A 24,774-nucleotide genomic window follows, 5' to 3' on the forward strand; every position below is an offset into this window, starting at 1 on the left:
CTGATACGATATGGAAACACTGCAACGCTGCGTGAGACTGAGCTGTAGCACTGTTGCTTTAAGAATTAAAAAACCTGACCAGGAGGACAATGACATGAGGTCGCTCAAGGACAGACAGGTGTTGAAGTGTTACAGAAATATTTTGCACTTCCTTGATGTTTTCATGTAACCAGCCAAATAACCTGCAAAATGCTGCAGTTGCAACGTCTGGTCAGAACTCACACACGGCAATCAGTGAACACCTAATCATAAACCCAAACACACAAACACGAGATTCAATTAGCGATTCTGGTCAACACTTCCCCCCAACACCGTCCATTAACTCAATTATGCTGGGAATCGGAGTCCTGTCCTCACGGGCCTTCAACATGTTTCAAATGCAGTAAAAATCTCTATGGTGTCTATTTATCTTTCAGACATCGGCAGATCAACATGAAAGGATTCTGTGCTTTGATCCTGGGCATGTAATATGCACCGGCAGACACACACACACACTTTCTGATCCCCTGCGTGTGAAAATATCTTTACACAGCCCGCTATCAAAGCCATGAAAGACAGCAGAGGTCAGAGTAACAGTGGACCCGTCTATGACATAGCTACTTCACGCTGAAAGGGATAATTCAGCACATTAAACGGTACCACAGGATGGATGTGACAGATGGCAGTGGAATTTTTAAAAGATATATCAAAGATCGGGAAACAGCAGCGGACAAAGTTACCGAACACTATGACTCACCTCGGTGCTCCTGGGAGGGAGGGCGTACGTGTGACCTCCAGCGTCGCTCTCAAAAATCTGAAATCAAAAGAAGAACTGTTAGATGTACAGACACGGGGGCACCGCACTGTTTGACTCATGAGCGATTAAGTGCCCAGCCACTTTCGGCAACACTATATTAGACACACACGGTGCTATTATGGAGGTAATTAAAAACTACATGTGGCGAGTGCAGCGCTTTGATTCTGCTTCCAAACAGCGTCTGCAGCCTTTGAAGGTGCATTGGTAGAAATACGCTCTGTGGTTGTGGATCTGTGTGAGTGGAGGGGGTGTGAATGGACACGCTGTGGTCTCTATGTAGAGGAGAGATGAAAGGAGGGAACAGTCCGGTTATAGATGAGAGAAGGACAAGCAACCCCCCCTCCCCATCTCCACATCCGACCCTCAGAGTCTAAATCTCTCTCGCTCTTGATCCGTTCCATCTTCCTCCACCTCTGCTCTCCCGCTCGTGATTGTAAGGTGTGTTGTGTCGGGCTAAGCTCTGCGGTGGAGGTGACTCTGCAGCCCCGGAGGGCTTTAACAACTCTATAATACGACGGTGACACAGAGCCATCCGTTATGTGGAGGGTGTAACTCTGGTCCGCACTCAAACAGGCGGCAGTTATCAGCGTTTTCTGAGATGCTTTGTCACGAGGCAGCTCGGTGGTAGAGCTGGTGACAGAAATGGGGTGTTTTTGGTCTCGAAATTGGTCTTAAGGTGCTTGTTTTCTCCGTGAAATTAACTGAGCAGAAGCTGAATTTCATGCAGCAACCCCTCTGGTAGGTATTGTTGTACGGAAAGTTAAAATAGAATCCCTTTTTCTAAGGATGAGGATTACTTTTCTCTCCAAGAAGTTTCCCTAACAAATCGGAAAAATTGCTCCTGTTGTGTTAGTAAGAACCCTCATCTGACCTCAGATCACCCGAGCACATTAACTCTCCCTCCATAACACCAGCGCATTTATAAACTGGCTGTAAACAGTGCCGCTTCCCCTGTAAACTGACTAATTTTAGAAAGCTTTGCCATCTCTCCCACAAATCCTCGGACCTTTCTGGCCTACTTCCCACAGCCGATGGCCAGCTAGCTCTTAACTGTATACATAGCACTCCTAAGAGGGATGAGAGATGATAAAAACAGAGGGAGGGAGCTGGGAGGAGAGAGCAAGACTTTGGGGCTAAGTTATGGAGCGTGGAGTCGAAGTGGTAAATGAGATTTAGTCTTAGTCAACAGAGATGAGTCAGGATGGAAACTGTGGGAGAAGGACCGCCGGCTAACTGTCTGATGTTTATGCATTGAGAGACAGAGGGGTTTGAGAGACAGGACAAGACTGAAAGGAAAAACAGAAAGACAAACGATGGGAGAAATTGCACGAGAGACTGAGATGCAACTCTAGTTTTAAATAAGTCGGTTGGAGGTAGAAGAAAAAAAGAGTGTTTTTGAGTTGGAGGAATGGGGATAAATCAAGAAGAAAAGGGAGGAAAGCATCAAAAGAAAGTATCTTAAAAATCTTGGAGAAAGCTCAGTCGGAGAACCGGAGAAGGTAACGACAGATTTAAGCGCATGGAGGAGAGTTTGGCTCCTTAGACGGCCTCGCTCTCCAAATCCAGCTCCAGTAAACACGTGTCTCGTCAGTGCAACATGAGCAAACGAGCTGATGATGTAATCGAGAATGACCACAACTGAATTTCCCATGGAGAACAACAGAAACGATTACCGCAATGATCCTTCACTGTTGTAGAAAAGGAAAAGAACACCCTGAAAACAGCAGCTGTCCAGGAAAACCCAGCACTGCAAATCCCTTGCTGCACTCACCAGCTATTTTCTGCTCCTTATTAGGCTTTTTGTAAAGACCAAAGTACCAAAACAGCACCAAAATGAGCTTGTAAGATAAGATGGACCTGGGCAAAAAAATAAAGGGAGGCTAGTTAATATTTAGTGTCTTTACACCAACCATCTGCCGGTGTCTGCAGGGCTGGGAAAAGAGTGCAGAATGCCATCTACCACATATGGCTTTCAATAATTCATGTGTGTGCTGCAGCGCCACCTCGGCCTTCTGCACTGAGAAATGTAGCTGGGCCTCATTAGGCCGGCCGGCTGGAGTTCCCCGGAAAAATAGTAATACACACACACATACCTAGTCGCTGACAGACGTGCGCAAATGCCCAGACATAAATATCACAGAGCAGGTGGTGGCATGGGTGAGCGAGATAAGAGCAAGTGAAACAGGACAGGGAGCATTTTGTAAGCAGTTAGGAGTCAGGGCTCCGACTGAACAACGTGATTGGCTCTGAGCTGTGTGAGCTGAAAAACAATAAGGCTCCATCTTGGCTTTACAGCATCAAGAAAAATGAAGGTAGATTGCTGCTAATCAAAACCACAGTTCTCCCCTGTCCTCCACTCTGAACTAATGAACAGAGGTCTATAAAAGACTAAATGAGTGTTCCCTGTGTGGCGTTTCTGAAAATAGACCACCAAGAGAAGAGTATTCTCCAGGGCCGTACCTTCAGGGTAGAGACTGTGGGATTTCTGTATCAATAAATAACCAGCTTGCACAAGTCTAATTACTAACCTGAGAGGATTTAGACTTCCCCCTCTGCACCTGGGTGAGGAATGCTCCTCTGTGTTTATGTTGATGGGAGGTGCGCTCTCAAACTTACCAGGAAGCGAGGAGGGGGATGTGAGATTATGTGCTTCTAATTAATAAAATCTCCTTAGGGGGGAATGTGCTGAACGCGCTGCATGGCTGTACCAATCTCTGGCTTTCTTTCATGTCAGCACAGGCATTTTACATGCGAGTAAGCAATAAGGCAACATGTTTTCATGTTGTTTCATTAACAATATACACAATGTGTACTCAGCGTGTCAGCAACACACAGCGTTTCTCAGCATTACCTCCCCAGAGACGGTGTGTGTGCTCACATGTGCAGTGAACTTCAGCACTGTGTGCACGCATGCTTATAAATTCTGCATGCTCATGTTATGTGTATGGTGGTGCCGCTGAATACATAATGCTGCATTAACAATCTGTTAATCCCGACCACCTGAAGAGACTCATTACTCTGGGATCTAATGAAGATTATTTAGTGCCACTTCAAGGTTTAAGTTCTGCTGTCAGGCTCTCTATACTGATGAGAATGCATAAATACTGACATAAATTCATTATGTAGGCATTCATCGTGTTACCATATCTCTTCTTTGATCACTCATGGGCTTGTTAAAAGATACTTATTAGAAAATCTTGCAGCCAAATTGCAACAAGTCTAAGTTTTGGTTTTATCCAGGTACAAAATGACAAGACAGAACAGAGTTATCTTTGTGTAAGAGTGTTGCTAAGAAGTATACTAAGACCTTAAACCCATGAAGCAGAATAAAGAGAGCAATTTTATGCATGGTGAGAGAGCAGTACTGTGTTTGACTGTAAAAGGGAAAAACTACAACATCTGTGCATTTCAAATGCATGTCTGTTTGTGTGTTTAGTCGTACCTGTGATACAGAGGGCCTCTTGTCCCGCCCTCTCTTCGTTAAGTTGTCGAGGCCTTTGATTGAGGAGAAAAGGCCTCTCTTGCGCTCTCTGTACGTCAGGGACAGTGAGCGCCTTCTGAGTGTGGCCTCATCCCTGGAACAGATCTGAACAGATACAAACTGTCAGAACTGAACTCACTTAGCACAACAAAGCATTCCTCCTAATCAGACCATCTTAATTAGCCTCATTTTCCTCCACTGATGCATAAAGGGAGTTTTGGAAGGAGGCTTTTTAGTTTGAAATGATTAAAAGATGTAAGATGTCTAGTTAATCAAAATGTACATATCAAACACAAAAAGGAATGTAACGACACACTGCTGGTCAGTCTAATTGTACATTTGATCATTTATGCAGTCATTCAAAGCCTGTTCTAGGCTTGCTCACCAGTGCATGGAAAGAGGAGACAGAGAAGATCCCGAGGCGTCCCAGGGTGGTTTTGGTGGGACGGCTGGCGATTGCCAGCAGGCTCTTTGGGTTGGGAAGCTCTCCACCCTGCAGGCTGGCCAGGTAGCAGCGCATCCTGAAAAGATCCATGTTAAACTTCTCCAGGTTCTGCTCCCACTGCTGGATCTGAAGGAATGGAAAGTTTATTTCTCAGGGGTGTTTGCTAGAGGTTCTGAATTTTGTGGGATATTTTGGATGGTAGAGGGAATGTTAAGGAGGGGGGTAGTAGAGGGGAAGGGAGAAGATAGAAAGTAAATGAGGGAGATCCAGGGTCAGTAGGGTGCTTTCCATCAAGCAGCAATTGCTTGCAGATGTTGTTGGGGGTTGAGGGCACACTTTGGTGGGGGTTTGATAGTGAAGGGGGAAGCATATCTACCAGAGGAGTGACTGTGTGCGCAGTAAATCCTAATGCCCTTTTTTATGTAAGTCTAGAGAGGGCGATGATGTTGCACAGACCACCCGTTAAACCTCCACCCAGCACACACACACATGCAGCACATACACACAGTTTACAGTTGCCTTCCCCCCATCCCTGTTTGCACTATGTAAGTTTTAAGAAAGTGCGTATTTTGTTGGCTGGAGACTGCTTTTAATGAGAACACTAAAGTTAAACAACCCTCTATAACAACTGACTTTAATAGGTCTCCTCTGCACTGTGAGTTCATTTACAATAACGCACCCTATGGGGCTGTCCCATTAGGCCTCATCCACATTGATGGCATTCTTTAGAATTAGGAACAAAATGCAGAGGGACAGGAGGAAGGTGTTTTATGAACATCTGACTTTTCAAACATCTTAAACAAAGAACACAGAAATCACCATGGAACCACACTGAGCTATGTTGCATGCTGAACCAATGAAAATGCCTGTGTACATAGCTGTGCAGGTGGCCTTGGTTAACAAGCCTCAGTCAATGACATGCTGTCATTACTCCCATTCCAGACTTGGACCACGAGGACAAGTACCAGGAATCCTCATGCATTTGTAAAAAAAATAATTAAAAAAAAAAAAAAAAAATGACCTTCCTTTTGGCGTGTCTGTTATTTAAATAATTTGAAAATGATCAAAAACTATAGTAAAGCACTAGAAGATTGGCAAAGGAGCCACCTATCAAATTCTGGGACATCAAAATGTAAAAACATTGTATATTGAAGTATATCGCTTACTACTATGTTGCTTTTTCACAGACTATCGAACCTGACAATAATAAACGACACACATTGTTTCACTTAAAATCAAATCTTGAATTCAATAAAAAGGACTCTAGTCGTGCTCCTACAGCCTTACCATGTGTGGCTGATAGCTTTTTGCCATTGTTACCTAATTTTAGCATATGTTAGCTGGTAAGTTAACTCTGATGCTACAGCCTTACCAGGTGTGGCAGATAGCTTTTTGCCAATGTTAGCTAATCTTAGCTTATGTTAGCTAGTAAGTTAACTTTGCTGCTACAGCCTTACCATGTGTGGCCGATAGCTTTTTGCCAATGTTAGCTAATCTACGCTAATGTTAGCTAGTTAGTTAACTTTAGAGAGACACTACTCTACAACAGACACAACTGAATCATTTTGCTAACAAGGATTTTCTCTACTTGTACTTTAACACTGTTTTATAATTAAGCATTATCCTGTAATTGTCACGTGTGGTCGCAGTTGCTAAAGGTTAGCAAAAGTTGCAATCTTGTGTTACATGTAGCCTGCTGCAATGCTATGAACTAAACAGAGATAACAGGTGACTATCCTCAAGTAAGTATTTATATTTAGTGATATTAAACAAGACAAAACCACAACCTCTTAAAATGTTTTTCTTGTTAGTTTAGACACATACAGAATTAGCATGGTTAGCATGGAACACTTAAGCTAATGATATGACTTTTATGTCATTGTGACTTGTCCAAAGGCCTTCCTGACAGGTCTAACTCTTGTGAACTCAAAAACCTTGTATAAGATGCTTAGTAAGTTATCGAGGCACAGTTTTTAGCCTGCTATTCCTGGGTCATTTTAATATTACACCGTGTTCTGGCAGAACTGTGAAGTAATTCCACTGAGTAGTTTGAAGATGACTTTAGATGGGAAGGGAGGTATTACTGAGGAAATCAGATAAGCTCCTTCCTCAAAAGCAAAGACAAATTTAGGAGGGTTGCTGCTTTAGGAAAAACTCGTCTATGAAAACTGCCAAACAATATCCTGTCATGCTTCTGAAATACACGTCATCAGGATCTATTTGTCAACAGTAAAATACGAGCACTGTCATTCAGGGATGTTCTAAAATAGTCCTGTGCATAAAATTTGATTTGATGATTCATGCTGGGGTACATCACCAAACAACAGAATCTTTATAAAGGCTTGTTGCTTCATGTATCTAGCAGGCCTGAGCAGTGTAGTGAAAAGAAGGCATGTTCAGGCCCATCTGTCCTGCTTGCACAACTTCTTTACATCCATTTAAGAGCCATTAAGGTCGAAGGAAAAAAAAACCTTTTAAAAGATTCTCATCTTTTCTTATTTCCCCTGTTTAACATCTGCTCCTGACCTTCTGTAAAAGCCCTAATGCATAAAAAGTCTTTCAATGCAACCTGATCGCAGTGTGTGCGTGTGTACAAGGTTGCGTGTGTGTCTTCAAAAGAGGTCTACTGGCACTGATTTTAGTAGACATCGGTGGGGGTTGGTACATCAAAGTAGTGCCCTTTTGGTGCGAGACAACCCCAGCGAAACCTTAAATCTATCATCAGCCTTGGGGCGCCTGTATCAGAGTCCTGTCCCATACTCCCCTGACCCTATCATTGACTCCTACTCGTCTGTCTCTTTGTCTACTCTGAGGTGGCACACTGGCTAATTGGAAACAGATACAAGCACACAGTCAGTCAGTCTCAGGCAGTGACATCTCCATTGCTCACTGCTGTGAGCTGTCCACCATCTATCTTGTTGGTTCTTGATAGCAACATGCTTATATTTCTAAAGACCAAATAAAAGCCCTAGTGTCCATTCTGCTTGTCTAATGCATAAGCGGTCAGCGCATATGGACATGAGCGGCTGACTAATCAATTGAAGAAAGTAAAAAAAGCACTTGATGTCACTGAACATCTCAGCAATAGTAGCCAATAAAGGTGCTGGATATTCCCACATTCTGCAACAAACAGCAATTTCATGTAAAAGTATTTGGGTTCTACATAAGCCATAGGTTATGGGCTTTTTTTACCCATCAGTAATCTGCTGTATGTAGGCTACAGCACAGCGCTGGGTGCTGCAGATTCTCCCCCAGGCTGTGAGGAGGAGGAAGAGGATAATGCACGTTGAGAGCCCATTACCAGGAAACATCTGGAATCCCAATCTGATGCTCGGGGAGCTAGCTGCTCCCCTGGGCCCCTCGCAATGCATTTGGGGACTGATGCATTTAGGCCACTTCACCCACCCACAGACAAAAATAAAGCACAGGCTTGTCACCACAGTCACAAAATCGGGAGAATTAAGTAGGGCACATTATGTGGTTGCTATGAGAATCACGTGGAGTAACGATACAGGAGTGTGAAAATAAAAACTTGAAGCATGAAGCATGAAAACAGCATAATAACAACCCCATGATCTATCAATGTTGATAAATAACCCAGCAGAATATCTGTGAAATATGTCTCAGGGGCATGAAACATATAATGCTGTGTCAAATGCTACACAGGCCCCAGTATTCTCGGTAATTGTAGCTAATTCTTCTGTCTCATGGTTGGTATTATTATCTAATCCTCACCTGGTTCTCTATGGCCTTGCGGTTCTTGGGGTCGCTGACCACTGTCAGCTGCAGCTCGGCCATCTTCTTCATCTTCCCGTCCATGTCGATCTTCTGCAGCAGGCCGCGGACCTGGCTCCGCAGCAGGCGCACTGTGTCCTCCTTCCCCTGGCGCTTGGCCAGCAAGGAGGCGCTGGCAGAATGGATAGCTGTCACCCAGTTCTCCAGGTCGGTCTGGTTGCTGGCCTTGAAGGGCAAAAGGGGACAGCGTGTTCAATTTGATGAAGTAGCAGGGCCAATATTCCTGTTGCAAGGTGGATTCAGGGATGGGAGGACAGATAAATCTGCTCGGAGTGCCCCAGCGCTGCTTTGTGTTTTTCTATCATATATCACAATAAGATCGCTGTGTGGCACGCTGGGCTTTGCTGGATCAATAAAAGAAAACTTGATTAATGTTATCTCTGTGAGAAAGCGCAGGTTATGAACTGTTGCTGAAATCAAACATACATTTCCCTGTTAATAAGTCATTTTTCATAATTATTTCTCTTGTCTTTATAAAGGTGGAAGCAGCATGTTGGTTGAGAAATCACTTTAACCCGCTGTAGATTCAGAATGACTCGTGCCAGTGGAGTGGAAACAAAAGGGAAACCCAGGCCATCCTCCTGTTCCAGAGATGATTTGCTCCCTCTCTGCTTGCCTCTGGCCATGTCAGCTCCATACAGAACTATTTTATTAGATGTAGGTCTAGACACCACGACATACTGCAGTCTGGGGAGCTTGTAGACTCAAGTGGGGGAAGCTACGGGGACAGGGCCAAGGATGGGCATGAATTTGGTGGCGATATGTAGGTCAGTAAGCACATCGGACAAATAGGATGTGCTCTCAGACCCCTTATCTGGGAAGTTTGGGAACTTTTCTTTAAAGTCCAGCACATGCCAAACAGGTCACTTTAAATTTGAGGGAAGTTTATGCAAGGTTTAACTCAACTACAACCTGTACTGCAGCTGTTCTATTTGTCGACTGATGCCTCACCTGGAAGAGGTAGACGTCTCCGTACGAGTTGCTGAGACAGAAAACATTCTCCTTTTTGGGGTGCTCAGGAATGGACTGAACAATGCTGTCCTCGGCCAGGAGAGCGTAGCGTGGGGACAGATCCTGCTCCGGAGAACCTTTGCCATAAGTTTCATAGAACAGCAAGGTACATCCTGGAAAAAAGGGAGTAAAAATTAGGATTTTTAGAAATGTCACATAATGTTTTAAGGACGAAATGTCCTTGTCAGTACAAGACAGAAAGCGAGTACAAAGAAGCACAAAACTTCCTCCCAAAAGGCTGATAACATTAAGACTGTCCTTGCTTATACCTTTTTTGTGTTACTTCAAAGAGACAAATGTTCAGTGAATAGTTTAAAGCAGAGGGATACAAGAAGCAGCACGGGTTCATACGGATGCATTTGGCGGCCTGAATTCCATTTGGCCAGAAGCAACAACATAATTCCCGGCAAGCTTTCGGAGTGGGAAGGAAGGACAATCACTCAATGTCAAGAGTGCCTGAGAACAAAGAGGAACCCACTTGCTCCTCTAAACTGAATTATAGAACTAAAATTTGGATAACCTACTTATCTTTGAATTATTTCAAAACCACAACTCAGCACATTCTTTGACTTGAGCATAATTGTTTCCCTCTCTTGCGCTCCCCCTCCCAGATTCTAGCTCACCTTTCAAGGTCACCCAGAACTGCTTCCACTTGCGGCGGGTCACCAGCTCCAGCTTCCTGTCCTTGTGCAAGGTGACGAGGGGTTTAAAGGAAAGCCAGCCGGCCCTTCTGACCACCCCTTGCTCCTTTTCAAACAGCAGATCCAGCTGCTCCAGGGAGCCCTCCTCCGACTCGCTGCTGCTATCCCCTTCTTCGGTGCCCGTGGATGGGTCTCGCCTCTCACCGCCTCCTCCTCCTCCCTGCCCGGTGCCTGTCTCCAGCTCCCTCATGAAATTCTCATAGATATTCTGGCGCACAGCATCGCTGGCCGATTGGTGGATGGCTCCTGATGATTGGGCCCTGGAGGCTCCTGGGAACCAGTGGATACTAGAGACCTGGGAGGGGGAGCTGGTGTCGGCAGTCAGGCCATCAACCCCACTGTCAAAGGCATCGGTCAGGTCCTTGTACCTGGTCTCCTGTGGGGCAAAAGAAAGGGGGAAAGGGTAAGTGGAGGCTTGAGGATAGGGTGGGAAACATAAACACTCCTATTATCTAGTCACCGTTGAAGATGTTGACTAATTTAGAGATTGCCATATTAGCTAGCAGAATTTTTGCTTGCATCAAAAATGCACTATGTTTGCACCCAGTTTCGTAAGCCTCTGTGTATACAGCACAACTTACATTGTGACACAAAAAAAACATACTGTGCTACTTTCAATTAGCCCGAAGGACTAAGATTGGAGCAGAAACTTTTGAAAAATTCTCGTGAAACCACTCGAACCAACTTCAAAGTCTACATTAGAGTCCCTAAATCTTTCGCTAGCCTGAGAAAGTGGGACAAATTTCCTGTGATGGCACCTGGGAGGTTGGAACCCTCCAGGCTCAGACAATTTCACGTCATTCGAGGGCCACTGTGGCTTCCCAATCTCCCAAATGAACACTTGATGGAATTGCACTTTTCATGCCTAATGATAGTCTACCTACACTTGACTAGATTGCAGCATTGATTCTGCCCCTGGCAACAGAGTGGAGTGCTCTCAGCATGCAGACACACAGTGTGATTCGTCATAGTGAGCTCATTCTCCTGTGTCTCCTTTAGCTCTTTCTATGTCTTCTCCATCCTTATTCATGCTACTCCCATTGTTGATATTTAGCAAACTATTACATTTTGCCTCATCATCAGCAAACGACTGGAATAGAGTGAAAAGGCATAAACACATTCTTTATTTATATGGAAATGAAGAGCGATGAAATCACTCATTCATTGCTGCAGGGGGAGTTTCTTCTATTTCTTCAACTGACGCTAACCAAACAGCCCAGAGCTCATGTTTAGCTACAGGGAAGCAATGAACCCTTTGAACCCTGTAAGGACAACCCTTCTTCAACTATTACGTTCACCTGCCACCATGAAACACACAGTGTTTTTCTTGAACAGCCGAAGGAAAGTTTGAAGTGAGCACAGGGTGGGTCGTTTTCAGCTTCCCCAGTTTTCCTTTAGCTGCCACAGCCCAAATTTGTCAAACCCTCTCCAAGTTCTCTTCCAGCTGCTTTTTATTACAAGCAGGTCCTTGGCCTTTGGCATCAGGGTTGCGGTTTGACCTTTAAAGCCACAAACAAAGCAATGGGAGACCAGGTGGAGGGGAACCAGAGCTGGAGGTGCTCCTGATTTTGGTTCAATCGCTGAAAGGAGGCACTGTGAACAGCCCGTGGAGATTTACACCATGGACGTTTTGCGGTCAACAAAACGGGCCCCATAGGAAAAGAGGAATACAGCCTGAAGACCAGTTGAAGCATCTCAGTGACTTAAACACAAACTTGTTCAGGATTTGTCAGACACTAAGAAAGACAAACCTCCAATCACTGATCCTTGTTTTGCCTGAAATGGCCCCAATTAAGCTGCGTTAAGGCTCAGTGCAAATGTATTCCTCTTAGCCCTTATCTCTAGAAACAGAGCTCAGCTTGTTACAGTTTATTACAATTTAGTGTTGCTGGCAATGGAATTTATTTTATTTGAGTAATAACATCTAATTTAAAAGTTTCTTAGGATTTCTGCAGGCAAAAACAGCCACCTATCGGGTTTATTTCTGCATAACAAAGACTAGAAATAAGTAATTAGCATGATGTTATAAAACGCATGTTTAGCAGAGATTTAGAGGCAGACATTACAAATGTTACGTGAAAGCTGTGCAACACTTAAAAGGAATACTGTCAGTGTACTGTGTACCTGAGTGACAGTATCAGGCAAAGTATCTCATATATTTCACTCCACATTATCTGCTGTTTAAACACAGTGAGAAGCTGACAAATTCCTACTTAAAACAGAAGAAGAGGCCATCTGTATCAAAGGATTGTTCTGTTTTGTCCTTCGGTTTGTTGTCAAAACCAACTGACTGAACACCAATCCCTATTAGCAGATTTACTCTCCAAAGACCATGGGGGAGCCCAGAAAACCTTCACCATAAAACAGCCAGAACAACCATAAGTGGTTCATTAACATTAGAGGAGGGGTGGGGTTAAATCTTCAGCTCGGATTTAGTTTCACTCGAACAGAGCCTCTCAGAGGCTTACAGCTATTCTCTTGGCAGTGCCCAAACAGCATTCTTAAAACTTCTACAAGGCGAAGCTAAATGAATTAATGCAGAAACAATTGCTTTCAAGCCTCAAAGACAGAGAGAGACATGAGTTCAGACTCAGTTAAACAAATGTTTTCTGTCAAATTAAAGCTATTAAGAATGCCGTCTTTGTACGACAATATCACATGGTTTTAAAGTCATGCAGACAAGCTTTGGTTATTTCCAACCTGTCCTCTGACCCAGGTCTGTATGATACATGTATCATTTTACTACCAGGAAAATGTATCAGCTGCCTGCTCTGTGCCTCATATTAGTATTCTAATATTTCCATGCATTTTCTTCACCAACAAGTTGGAATGAAAACTTCCAAACCTTTTTAAATATAATGATATTCGTAGGTTAATTAGCACAAAAGTTAAGAAGCCCTTAATACCACTGAGTTAATACTACTCACTGCACTAAAAAGAGGTAAAAACATTTACATGCGACAAATAATTCACATTCAAGAGCGAATCACAAGCAATCAGTATGCAACAATATGCCTGATGTACCCACCCAGATACAGTCATCATGAATTCCGCACATCAGCCCCAAACTTGTCTTCCCCGGAGGATCCTCCATGTCTTACATTCTAAAAGGAAGTACCTCTCATCCTTGTTACATCCTCGCAAAAATAACAAGACCCAGCGCTGGCTGCTTTACAAATTTCATTTTGTGCTGCCCCACTGTGCCCTGTCCTCAGACAGCTGGTGTTGTGGTGCTAAGGACCAGAGGACGGTGGTTGGTTCCTGGCCATGCCAAGACCACCGTCGGGGCTCATAATCAAATAAACGTTGCCAGACAGGAAACTGACTGTGCGTGGCTGTTACTGATGCCCTCTCCGGGTCTAATAAACTGTAGCTCTAACACAACAATAAGAGGGTGATAAATTAATCTACTGTTTGCTTAAATGAGTACTATGAGGGCAACGAGTAATGGGGCAACTACCAACACCATGTCTATAAAACCTGTATGAACTCTGTGAGCATATGTGATCCAAAAATGCTGACCACAAGACTTAACCTACGTAATCCTCAAACTCATTCTGTTCAAACTTACTTGAGACTTCTTCTTCTTGCGGCTGAGGCTGCCTGTCCAGTCACTGAGGCGTCTGATGCGGTTTTTGATTGAGTCTTTCTTATTGAAAACAAAATCAGCTCCTGCCCGCTCCTGCTGCTGTTGCTGGTCAGGATAGTGGTCCAGATCCTCGCTCATGGTGTGGGCTTTGGGCCTACGACAAGGCAGAGTGTACGATGTGTACTGGGGAGCCTCATGACATTCTTCCTCAAGTGGAACATCCAGAACTGATGCAAAAGAGGCGCGGTGTTGCCTCTGCCCTGGTGGAGGCCCTTGGAACTGAGAGGACAGTTCCCTGGCTGTGGGGAAGGTTGCAGCCATTGTGGAGTCCTTGTAGAGGTCTGTGATGGACACAGGAGGAGACTGCTCAGTGAAGGAGTCAAGCTGGTGGATGGGGGAGTGGACCAGCGTTCTGCTGGCAGAGCAGGCTTGGTCCGGCTCACACAGATCCGTGGTGGGCCCCCATGGAGAGTCGTACCAGGACCCATCAGAACTCAGTGAGCTTCCCTTGCTGGTCCTGGTCGTGGAGGAGGTGGATGCCGGCGGAGGACCGCTGCAGTGGCCTTCTTGTGCGCTACCACTTGAACCAGGCAGACTGGGAGTGGAGGCAGACTCCAGGTTTGGGGAAAACTTGAGAAGTTGTACGGGGCCAGAGGCTTCATCCAGGAGGAGGGGATGCCCGGAGGTGTTGGTGAACTCCACCCTGAGACTGCCGTCCTTCTTGATCACCACACGTGGGCTGCTCTGTTCCTCTAAAGCCTCATGGTCATCACTGTGTCCATTTAGGGTGTGCCCATTAATATCTACTCCATATGGATTACCATCATACTCATCTGACACGTGCCGCCTTCGCATGCCACATCCGGGTGAGCGATGCCAGCGGTGGGCCGCCGGGCTGCCTCGTATATCTCTTGAGACATAGTCATAGTGCCTGGCAGAGTAAGGCTGCCGGCTTTTAGGAGGGGACAGACAGCCACGGCCAACGCACTTGGCCTTATACCCTGAGCCTACTGGGGCACTTTTCCACCACGTATGGGGCGACAGAGCATTGTCTTTGGATGAGCGGAACTTCAGTGAGCATGGCTTCGGTTTCCCCGGGAAAACAAAGCTGGTGCCTTTGGGGCCCTGGATGCTATATTGGCTCTCTGAATTTCCCATCGCTGACTGGAAAAAAAACAAAAATAAAATGTGACTTGTATTATGCTACTGGAAAATCCATGATACTCATACATAAGGCAGCATAATATATATAGCATGGTATGACATTATACCAACTCATCAGAGACCTAAAATTAACTTATTACTCATAAACAATAATGACTTCACTCCCATAAAACCTTAGTTAGAGAGGATGTTTCCAGAGTAGCGGGTCTCACATCTTTATTCTAAAGCATCTGCTCATTAACCTATATGGTACAGCTCCCTCTCATGTCACTGCATTCTTCCATTCTTTCTCTTCTATAGTCAAGATGAACAGGCTTTAGGTTGTCATGGTTGTTATCTGTGACAGCGTTCAGGATAATAAAAAAATCACTTCCAGACTGTCCACAACATGCTTACATTAGTCATGGAGAGCCGTGACCAGACAGACATTTTATTACATGTTGGAAGCTGAAGCACATTCTGTCTGTTACAGCTGGGACTGTAGGAGACGGTAGCGTATCTGCTGCTGTCTGAGAAGTGATTACATAACAGGTAAGATAGACGCCAAGTCTTTGAATTAGTGCACCAAGTAGATTAAGAACTATAAACAAACGTGTCTGTAACACGAGGAGGAGAATACAAATCCAGGTTTAAATAATGTCAGAATAATGACAATATTAAAGAACCAATACAGTGAAAAGGACTCACCCGTCTGCAAGGTTTCTTCTCAGATTGGACCTCCTATGTGCACGGTTCTCTCCGCCTCATCTCTCAAAGTAAACTCATTCCTTTGTCATCTGGCTCATCTGAAACACAGAGAGAGAAGTTGATTTAGTGCTTAGTCTCTTTGGGCAGCACTGTAATTTACCATGTGTAACAAGCCCCATGTTTGATAACAGGTGTGCCAGTTAAAGAGGACAACTAATCCCCCAGCATTTGGGAGAGGACGGCGTTTGGTAGGCAGCACTACTTGTATCTCACTGGGATAAACAAAGCCGGTGCAACACTGATCTGAAGCACCATCAGAGATTGTCGTACTTGCAGTAGTTTGAGTTTCTGTAATTAAAAAAAGGATTATTCTTATTTGTGGATTTGCAAACTGATTCACCCGATAACTGTGGATCCGAAACATTTCCTCTCTAAAACTATGAAGCCCTAAAGAATCCCAGCAGGTAATTCCAGCCAAGTTAACAAAAGAATCTCATAAAGCAAGTTACAAGACAGCATAGTAAAGTAATGCCACCCTGGCACTACAGTACGTCAACTTTTAAAATACACACCTCCCCCAAAATCTTACTCACCCCAATCAGTCATCAAAACCAAACATTAGTAGCATTTTTCCAACTCCCCGCAAGTAAATGACGCTGCTTTGATCAGGTTTGGAAAGTTTTTGAAAGCCTTCTACAGTTTACCCGTCTGTTTATTTTTAAACTTTGGAATCCAAGCTCGCTCCTTTTTTTCACTCGTCACCGCCAAATTTGTCCGAGGCAGGATCCAAAACCAGAAACGGCTGAGGAGCGCCCTTTGCAGAGGCACAGGGCATCTTTTCAGAAGCACTGTGTCCCGTGTCCTGAGTGTAATATAGCCTGGTTACATTCGTCTAGTGCACACTTCAGGAAGGCTTTCAAATAGTGCTAACTCCACTAAGCCTCAGAGCACACGTACAGCATGTGTAAGGTTACAGTGTAAACACCCCCCTGCCAGAAGCCTTAACCTTCAGGATTAAGTGATCTGTAGCATTAAGAGTTTATCTGCTCTTGCTTGGATGCACCTTGACTGTGAGGTGAGATTATAGTGTTGGATAACTGAATAAAAGGACTATATTAAAATATTGTGTTTAATACATGACGTAAGAAGGGAAATGTCGAACACCTTAAATGATAAGCACATGAGGGACTAGATCCTGAAGTTTAAGGACAAGGAAAGATCCAAACTTAAAAAAAAAAAAACATGACATGAAGCCACACAAGAAATGACTCTCTCCTTCTTTAAACTGTTTAGATTGGGAGTGAAAAAGGAGCGCAGTGGAAACTTGGCTGAATACATTTAGGCAAGGTGATGAACTTGAACCATCACTCTGAGCTGATCAGGAGATTAACCAAACAAGTCATGAGTTAAGGAGTAAATCAGAGGGACACTGAAAGCATTAAAAGCAGGACTCATAATAAGAGATATGTTCTGGGCATGACAACCTGAACCTTTCCAAGCAGCTTCATAACAGTTACACGCTAAGGCCATGTCCACAGGCGACATTCCTTGCAAAATGACGGACGTGACATAAACAGTGGTGCTTAACAGGACTTTTTACATGTTTACACACATATGTACAGTTACTCGTCTACTATATTGAGGAACAAAGGTGTCAGGATAGATGTTTTCAGACTTTTGACTGGCCGCGATTCTTCTTCTTCTTCTTCTTTGCATGACCGGGTTATATCGCCGCCTGTTGGCGTGGCATTCTCATGACAGCGTTTCTGTTGTTTTTACGTTTTCGTTTGGACAGGGATTTTTATAACCGTGCTTGTGTGGATGTGTTTTTTTGGAAACGAAGGAGGCAAAAACTCTGTTTTCAGTAATACCCGTGTACGTGTAGACATGGCCTAAGATTTTCCAGCTTTGTCATGCTAGTTGAACCAGAGCCACAGTTCACATGGCAACGAAAACAGCATATTTTCTTACTTAATTCCACATTCTCCCTTTACATCCTTGGGCCTCATAACCCTTGAAATCTGCAAGCATCTCCAGTTTGCAATGAACCTTGCATGCAAAGGAATACATTGGGTTTGTTGAGCATCCAAAGGCTTAAAAACAACAGTTCGATGATTTGAAGTTCAGCTTCATGAATGGAGAGTAACTAAACAATGCTCTCTGTGGAAGGCAGCTGCCGACAACACTAGGAGTCGGCATAAAGCTGGTTGTCGAACTTGTCACAGCGACTGCTTTCTTTCAACGCCACTACTGACGCTTTCCTTGCAGAGTTTATTCACACAGAGCGGGGTTGTGGGTATGAAAGGCTAAAAGGCGTGCCAACACACAAACCCTAAAGACGCACACGTTTGCCTTCTGCTGCGACTTGAACCAGAGTATTGTGCGACTGTTCTGGACGAACAACAAGACAAGTCTTCCCTTTTCTGCAAACCCCCTGCGCCCGGTCTGAACTCTCCCTCCCTATTCCCCTTCACTCCTCTGTCCTCGTCAATAGGCTTCCTACAGGCCATCTGTTCAGGGGCCAAGGGACCACTGCCACCCTAACGCTTCTCGACACACCCCGTGACCTGGCATTCTTCTCCGGCTGCCCCTGGGTGACTCCCACGTAGGCTCCGTGTTTAGTCTGGCACTGTGTGTTCGCTTTGGTCTGGAGCTAAGGCGAACAGTGAGGAACGAGCCACACCTCGACTTTGGTATAAACACAGTAGGTGCACGAAGGCAGTGTGTAACGGAAGTGTCTTTTTCCTACATGAGGACCACCTTGCATTTGTTTAACAGGAGCTGCATCCTCCTTCTCCTGCACTAACGCAGAGTCTGGATTGCAAACCATGTTTGCAATTCTGACCTTCGTGTCCTTGAATCTAAACTTGAGGGAGAAGCTATTGACAGAGCAGGATGAAACATAGGCAGATTCCCCAGAGAACTAAGCTTCACAGTCATATCATGATGCTGTTAGCGCTGTTTTTTAACCAACTCTGCCATAAAGCTCTGGGGATTCAGAAATCTTGCTTCAAAAGAGCACATTCAATAGAGGAATGGTGCTGAAAATAAACAATTGCTGAGTTAACATATGGTTCTGATGGAAGATATCATAAATCAACGACGTAAATAACAAATAAATTGGTCAAAAGCCTCAAATAGAACGAAGGTTTCATGCTTTTTCAATTACTATGCTGGGAAGTCGGAACCATGAGGTCATTTGTTATTGGTAGTGACTGTTAACACCATCACACTGCCTTCCTCCTGTCACATCACAGCCCATGGGACCTGGCTCTTATCACTTTCCTCTGGCTCTGTGACAGCTGATCTCTTAAAGGCACAGCGCGCATAAGCCTCTCTTTTAGATGCAGCTTCAGTTCAAAACTTACAAAAACAACAACAGGAAGTGAAGAAGAGTAAATAGTGAAACAAAAAAGCATCTGACTCCTGCTGAGTTTCTGTCTTATGAACCCTTATCCTGTGGTTGTTTGCTTGTGAGAAGAAATGTCCATCTATGAATCACTGCTGAAAGCTCGTATTACTGTGGTGGATTCAGCCCAAGCCACTGAACATCCATCACAGTGCTTGTTAAGTGTCTTTCAGACTTTTTCATTATACATTTAGAAGCTCTGCAGCTGGCTGAGGACCAAAAAATGACATGGCAGTCTTCAGGAAGATTTATACACGTATGCCACGGCTATACCAGAGTGAAGCCACAGAAATGTAAACATTTCCAAACACTTTTCATACGATGTGAGCGAGCAGCCAGCAGCTTCAGCGCGAGGCACAAAGTTTAGACAACGTGGTAAATTTGTCAAAGTCAGTTATTTCCATGAGTCAACATGAATCACACAGCAGCTGAAGTGATGAAGGCTGAGATTGTAGAGGGTAATTTTGTATCTTCATCACAAGGCAACATGTGGCAGAGACAAAGAAAGAGAAGAAACTGCTATCTAACAAATACAGGAGGAAACTAAACAGCACTCACATGCAAACAGAGTGAAGCCCACACCTGTGGATCTGGACAATAGGAAACACAATCCAACCTCCTGACCCCAGCCTTCTCTTAATCCAGTAAATAGGAGATACAAAGGGAGAGAAAGATAAAACACAGAGCCCATAACATCCCTTACCTCTGTGGCCCGGGCTTTAATCTAAGAGCTCTTTGAACAGCTTGCAAAGGAGAACCCTAGCTGCTGTTGTCTGATCCCAAAGTGGAGGCTTGTTGAGTCTTAAAGCAACACACTCACACACACCACATCTGACTCACACACCCCAGACGTACTGGAGGACACGTGGAAACTCCCTCCCGGCTCCCCGGAGCAGCGGCGAATCACAGCCCTCCTGGGGTAACCCTGGGTAACGAAGCGCCAAGAGGAAAAGCAGGAGAGCAGGGAGGAAAAAGTGAAAAGTCCTCAACAGAAGAGCTCTCTCAGAAAGAGAAGCAAGGATGTTTTATAGCTCTCATCCATGTAGAGTCTCCGCTGCTCCATAGTGTTGTTTTTCCTATATCCTGCTTTTCCGCTGGCTGGGAGGAGGATGCAGGGCTTGTTAGAGCTTAGGCGGTTTTCCATGGCTGTTTGAGGCGATTGGGCCAGACAAGCCGGCGTAAGTTGGCTGCAGCGCTGCCTGGGAGGCACCGCGGAGGGTGAAATGACTGGAGCTCTTGTCTGACCCTAAATACCACAATGACCCCAGGAGGAGGCCGGGGAGGCAGTCAGCGACAAGAGGCAGAAGAAAGAGTGTGTGTGTGCGCGCTGTATACGTGTGCATGCACCAAAAAGTGTGAGCCAGAGAGTAAGAAAAAAGTCCATTAAGTGAAGTGGTGTGGATTAGCGACATGGCTAATCTGTTTTGAAAGTTTCTAGGGGCAGAGCGGCCAAATATGCATCTTATTTTTAAGAAGCTAATTAAAACACAAGAAAATGAGAGAGGGAAAACTTCTGGAATAAAGGTCCAAGTGTTGTGACTAAGCCTTATCCCAATGGAGACAAACTTGAGACCGCCGTTGGTCTAAAAACACACACATGCCTCCATTTGTCTACGGTTCGCATAGCTGTGGTCACACAGTCAAACTGGACGCCTTCTGAAAGCCACACGAGAACACAGCGCAGCATCAGATCTGGACGAAGAGCGTCAGACTGTGCCTAAAACTGAACACAACTCTCTCGAGCAAGTTGTTTATTCTACTGGAGCTTAATTTTACCAGTGTTCACCGACATATCACAACACTCCTACAAAAGGAAAACATGAACTAGAATTCTCATTTTATTTCTTCTCGAGAAACTCATCTCGCCTGAATAGCTATTCAAAGTCACGACCGCGCCACGCTCTATGAGCAGCTGTGGAATAGCCTTCCATCAGCCTGCTGCCTGACAGAGACATCAGCTTGGGGACACAATATTAGCCGCCTTCTCTGGGGCTAAACAACATTGTTAACAACACAATAGTGCCCATGGCCTAGTCTGAGCTGCTCTCAAAGCCCTTTGTCCGCCTATAGATGGAGGCAGCTAAAAGGTTGGTCAACAGCACACTGAAAAGAGCGAGGCACTGAGAGGGAAAAAGAAGGCCGGGCGGGCGGTCCGCTGCGATGCATATTCATACAGAGCAGGTGCTGCTGGGTCTAATTCCTCACGGCCAAATGCTCTGACCCCTAATTAAGATCAATTAAGGCCCCAACAAGCTCTCCAGAGCCAAATGAAATCCCTCTACAGCCGACCTCTGAGCTACTGACTTCTGTCCACATCTCACAGTAATTCCATTCACACGTCTTGCACTGCTGAACCCATGCGTGTGCCCTAATCAGGAGGAACCAAGACCAGTGCAGGAAATACATGGAAAAGGGAAAGGCGTGTCTTTCAACCTGAGGAAATCTGGGGTACTACTGTTGTATGTGTGGCGACAGACGTTTCAAAGAGCTTATCAGAGGAGCTTTGCTTTCTGATAAAGCTTTCAAACAGCAATAATCTGAGGTCACTGATACTGAGGTCTGTGTGACCTCTGATAGCCTTTCAGTCGCTCCGTCTGATACTGGCAGTGGGACAAAACCCACATCCCTCAGAAATTCCTTCCTCCAATTTGCGACCACAGTAGCAACAGAGAAACAAACATAAAGCAGCTTCCATAATGCTTTATGGTAAAAGTTTAAACCATGTCGAGCTCGGGTTTAGAAGGGCCAGACGCTTCCCTCGTCTCTCTCTCTCTGCATTTCATTACATCCCACTTGTCCAAATATGAGAAGGTCATGACAGACCAGCTCCAGTCATGTTTTAAAAACATATGAAATGCTCTGCTTGAAATAATAAATTATGTCTGATAGGATTTTTCTTTAAAATACGTTTAATTACCTTGTAAAAATCCTCCCAAGGCCTCTCCTCCTTCTCCCTCATTAAAAACTCCACAATCTCCATAGTCCTCGCCCACTATGCACATTTCCAACTGCCCCCTCTGTCGCGAAAACAAAACACGTCTCTGCCACCTTTTAGTGGCAACTTGTTGAAACATAGCTCGCTTGAAATGTAGCAATTAGTAGTAGTAACGTTAACGAGTTTGCAAAAATTACAATGACAGTTACAGCTGGCTCGCGCATCGCCAAAGTGGTTGCACATAATGATATGCATAGCTCCACCCCGTCCATTAACGGGATGGACGCCTTAGGTTTGTGACGTCTCAAACCCTGCCAATCTGAAAACGTGTTGTTCAGCCTGTCCATTTTAGCCATGCTAGCAGTGAGCGTCTGTCAGCCAGTTAATCCACACTTTGGTAAGAGTAAAATATCTTAACATTATTGAATAGATAGCAAAAAAATGTGTCCATCCAGAGGATAAATCTTTCCATTTTGTTTGGTTTTTCCTGGACTTCCTTGAAATCTACTGGATGGATTGCCATGTTTGGTGCACAAATTCGCCTCAGTCTGAGGTAGCTCTCCAGGGTTGGAGACCCCTGCGTTAGATGTATCCAGCACATCAGCTGCATGTCACTTTATCTCAGATAAATTCCTCCTATTTATGTGTTCAACTGAGAGACACAGACATTTCATCTTTTCATGTAAATGACACTTTTCATGTAAAATTCATAAATTATGTCACATCACATCTCAGAAGGATTACTTGCAATAATCCACCTCTGATGGAAAACTCAAACTGGTGGAGTGATGCTAATGGGACCCGCCTGACGAATGGTGTTGGAAAGAGAAAGTCGGGGGGGGAATGGGAAGAGTCAGAGAGAGAAATATGAGTCAGTCAGCATGCTAATACTTCTTGTCTCCCTCGTAAACAGCATGATGGAGCCACTCTCATAGCTGGAGGCCGTTTATGGTTTGATGCAATTGATTATCCTGCTCACTGGGGACGGCAGTCTGCGGCAATTTGTGAATAAAACGTCCGTCGGGAGGAAATAGATTGATCTTAATTGATCATTTTAGCACACATTAGTGCACTGCCTCACCCAGAAACATGGATTTCAATATGAGGGTCCAAGAATGCATTATCACTAGATGTTCGGAGGAATTGGGGGCGCAGACTGATGGAATTTACTTAAGCTAGGATGTTTTAAGTGAAGGTGAAAGGTCAAGTCTTTTGTTTGGTGGATGGCGTCCGCCCTCAAACCAACCGGACTGCTTGAACATTTCAAGTGCTGGGGGTTATCTTGTTGAGGAATCCAAATATTTCATAAAAGAAACATCTTTGCATGAAAAAAAATTAAGACTGCTTTCCAACTGCTGAACATAAAGAGCATAACTATGAGAAGTTAACATAAAAAATGTGTCTGTCTCTCATCTTCTGTGACATTCAAATCACTCAAAGGTTATCCCTCCCACCATCTATCCTCTATTCCTCCTTCCCCACCTCGTCATCCCTCCTCATCCCTCTGTCCCATACAGTGAAAGCTCTATTCTGCCAGCCTCCCCTGCTGTCAGCTCAATTCCCTTCCTACAGATTGGGGCCCCTGTCAGACAAGGCAGCCCAAAGCACGCAGAGTCCGACTCCACTTTAAATTGAACAGGATATGTTAGCAATCACAAGGTGCAATAACTGTATGAAAGGAGAGCACCGGGGTTCTGTCCCCTCTTACAGCTGCAGAGTAGAAATCTAAGATGATGCTCCTGATGCTTTCTTTGGGAGAGACACTGACTCAGAACATCCTCAAGAGGGTGTCAGCACCCATGTGCTGCATGATAGCGTGCATAGTTTGAATGCATGTGCTCTTCTACATGTGCATTTTTTGAATGGCAGAGGGGCGGACAGGTTAACGACTGAACCACAGAAAGATGGCGAGTGTGTGTGTGTGTCTGTGTCTGTGTGTGTCTGTGTGTGTGTGTGTGTGTGTGTGTCTGTGTGTGTGTGTGTGTGTGTGTGTGTGTGTGTGTGTGTGTGTGTGTGTGTGTGTGTGTGTGTGTGTGTGTGTGAGATCGAGCAAACAGCTGGAAAACTGCAGGTGTAAATCAGCTTTCCATCAGCTTCACTGCTAATTAAGCAGCTTAATGGACAGAAGAAGGTCATTTTGAGGGTTAAATCTGTGGAGGAAGAAGGCACAGACATGCAGACGCACACACACAGCATGTACTTGAACTTGATCCACAGCTACAGTATCAGGCTTTCAGACTGACTGATATCCCCACAAATTAGGTGGATTGATCTCCTTGTGCAATCAGCATGCCCTCACACACACACCTCAACATCTGTGCTGCAGCAGAACATCTCACAAGAGTTGTTTACTCTGCTTTCATTGTCCTCTGTTAGCAGAGATAAAGCAGAGCAAGCTTTAAGAGCTTTAGCTTCAAGGTTAAGAGTTGAAACAGCCTGGAGGTGATAGTTAAAGAAATAGAATGAGAGACAGGCGGTGCATAGGAAACATGGAGTCTTTAGCAGCCACTGGGTCAGATAAAGCACCCAGAGGCTCCTGGGAAAACAAGCAGCCCTGCCCAGGATGTCGGGGCACAGCGCGTCAGCTTCCGCGCACAAAGGGGACCGAGAGATACCTAATTATCTCCCGGCAGATAAGAGATAGTGAGAGAAACGCGCCTTTGAGACGGAAAAAAAGGGAGAAGTCATTGGTTGGTAACTTTGAGGAAGGTCGGTTTGAATCTCAGGCATCATCAATAAACACAAAACCTTTTTTCCCCTC

The 24,774-nt window shown here is 44.8% G+C and overlaps 1 protein-coding gene across 3 annotated transcripts in view; it reads right to left on the minus strand.

Moving 5' to 3' along the window:
• LOC138590791 (rho guanine nucleotide exchange factor TIAM2-like) overlaps positions 1–24,774 on the minus strand; it is a 71,996-nt gene that overhangs the window by 33,838 nt on the left and 13,384 nt on the right. For 2 of the 3 annotated variants that reach the window (XM_069661147.1, XM_069661148.1), the window contains exons 2-9: positions 15,670–15,767; positions 13,801–14,982; positions 10,152–10,605; positions 9,469–9,641; positions 8,458–8,682; positions 4,663–4,848; positions 4,239–4,382; positions 737–793 (exon numbers count right to left, since the gene is read on the minus strand). In XM_069661147.1, the coding sequence (XP_069517248.1) occupies positions 737–793; positions 4,239–4,382; positions 4,663–4,848; positions 8,458–8,682; positions 9,469–9,641; positions 10,152–10,605; positions 13,801–14,976 (2,415 nt within the window). In that variant the 5' untranslated portion in view covers positions 14,977–14,982; positions 15,670–15,767. Of the gene's footprint in view, positions 1–736; positions 794–4,238; positions 4,383–4,662; positions 4,849–8,457; positions 8,683–9,468; positions 9,642–10,151; positions 10,606–13,800; positions 14,983–15,669; positions 15,768–19,781; positions 19,853–24,774 lie in introns of those variants that run through there. The other variant, XM_069661149.1, reaches the window with a different exon arrangement.

This window comes from Semicossyphus pulcher, unplaced genomic scaffold (assembly GCF_022749685.1).
Source record: "Semicossyphus pulcher isolate SPU_LCO1_2020_fin unplaced genomic scaffold, fSemPul1.0.p SCAF_14, whole genome shotgun sequence".
NCBI classification, from domain to species: domain Eukaryota; kingdom Metazoa; phylum Chordata; class Actinopteri; order Labriformes; family Labridae; genus Semicossyphus; species Semicossyphus pulcher.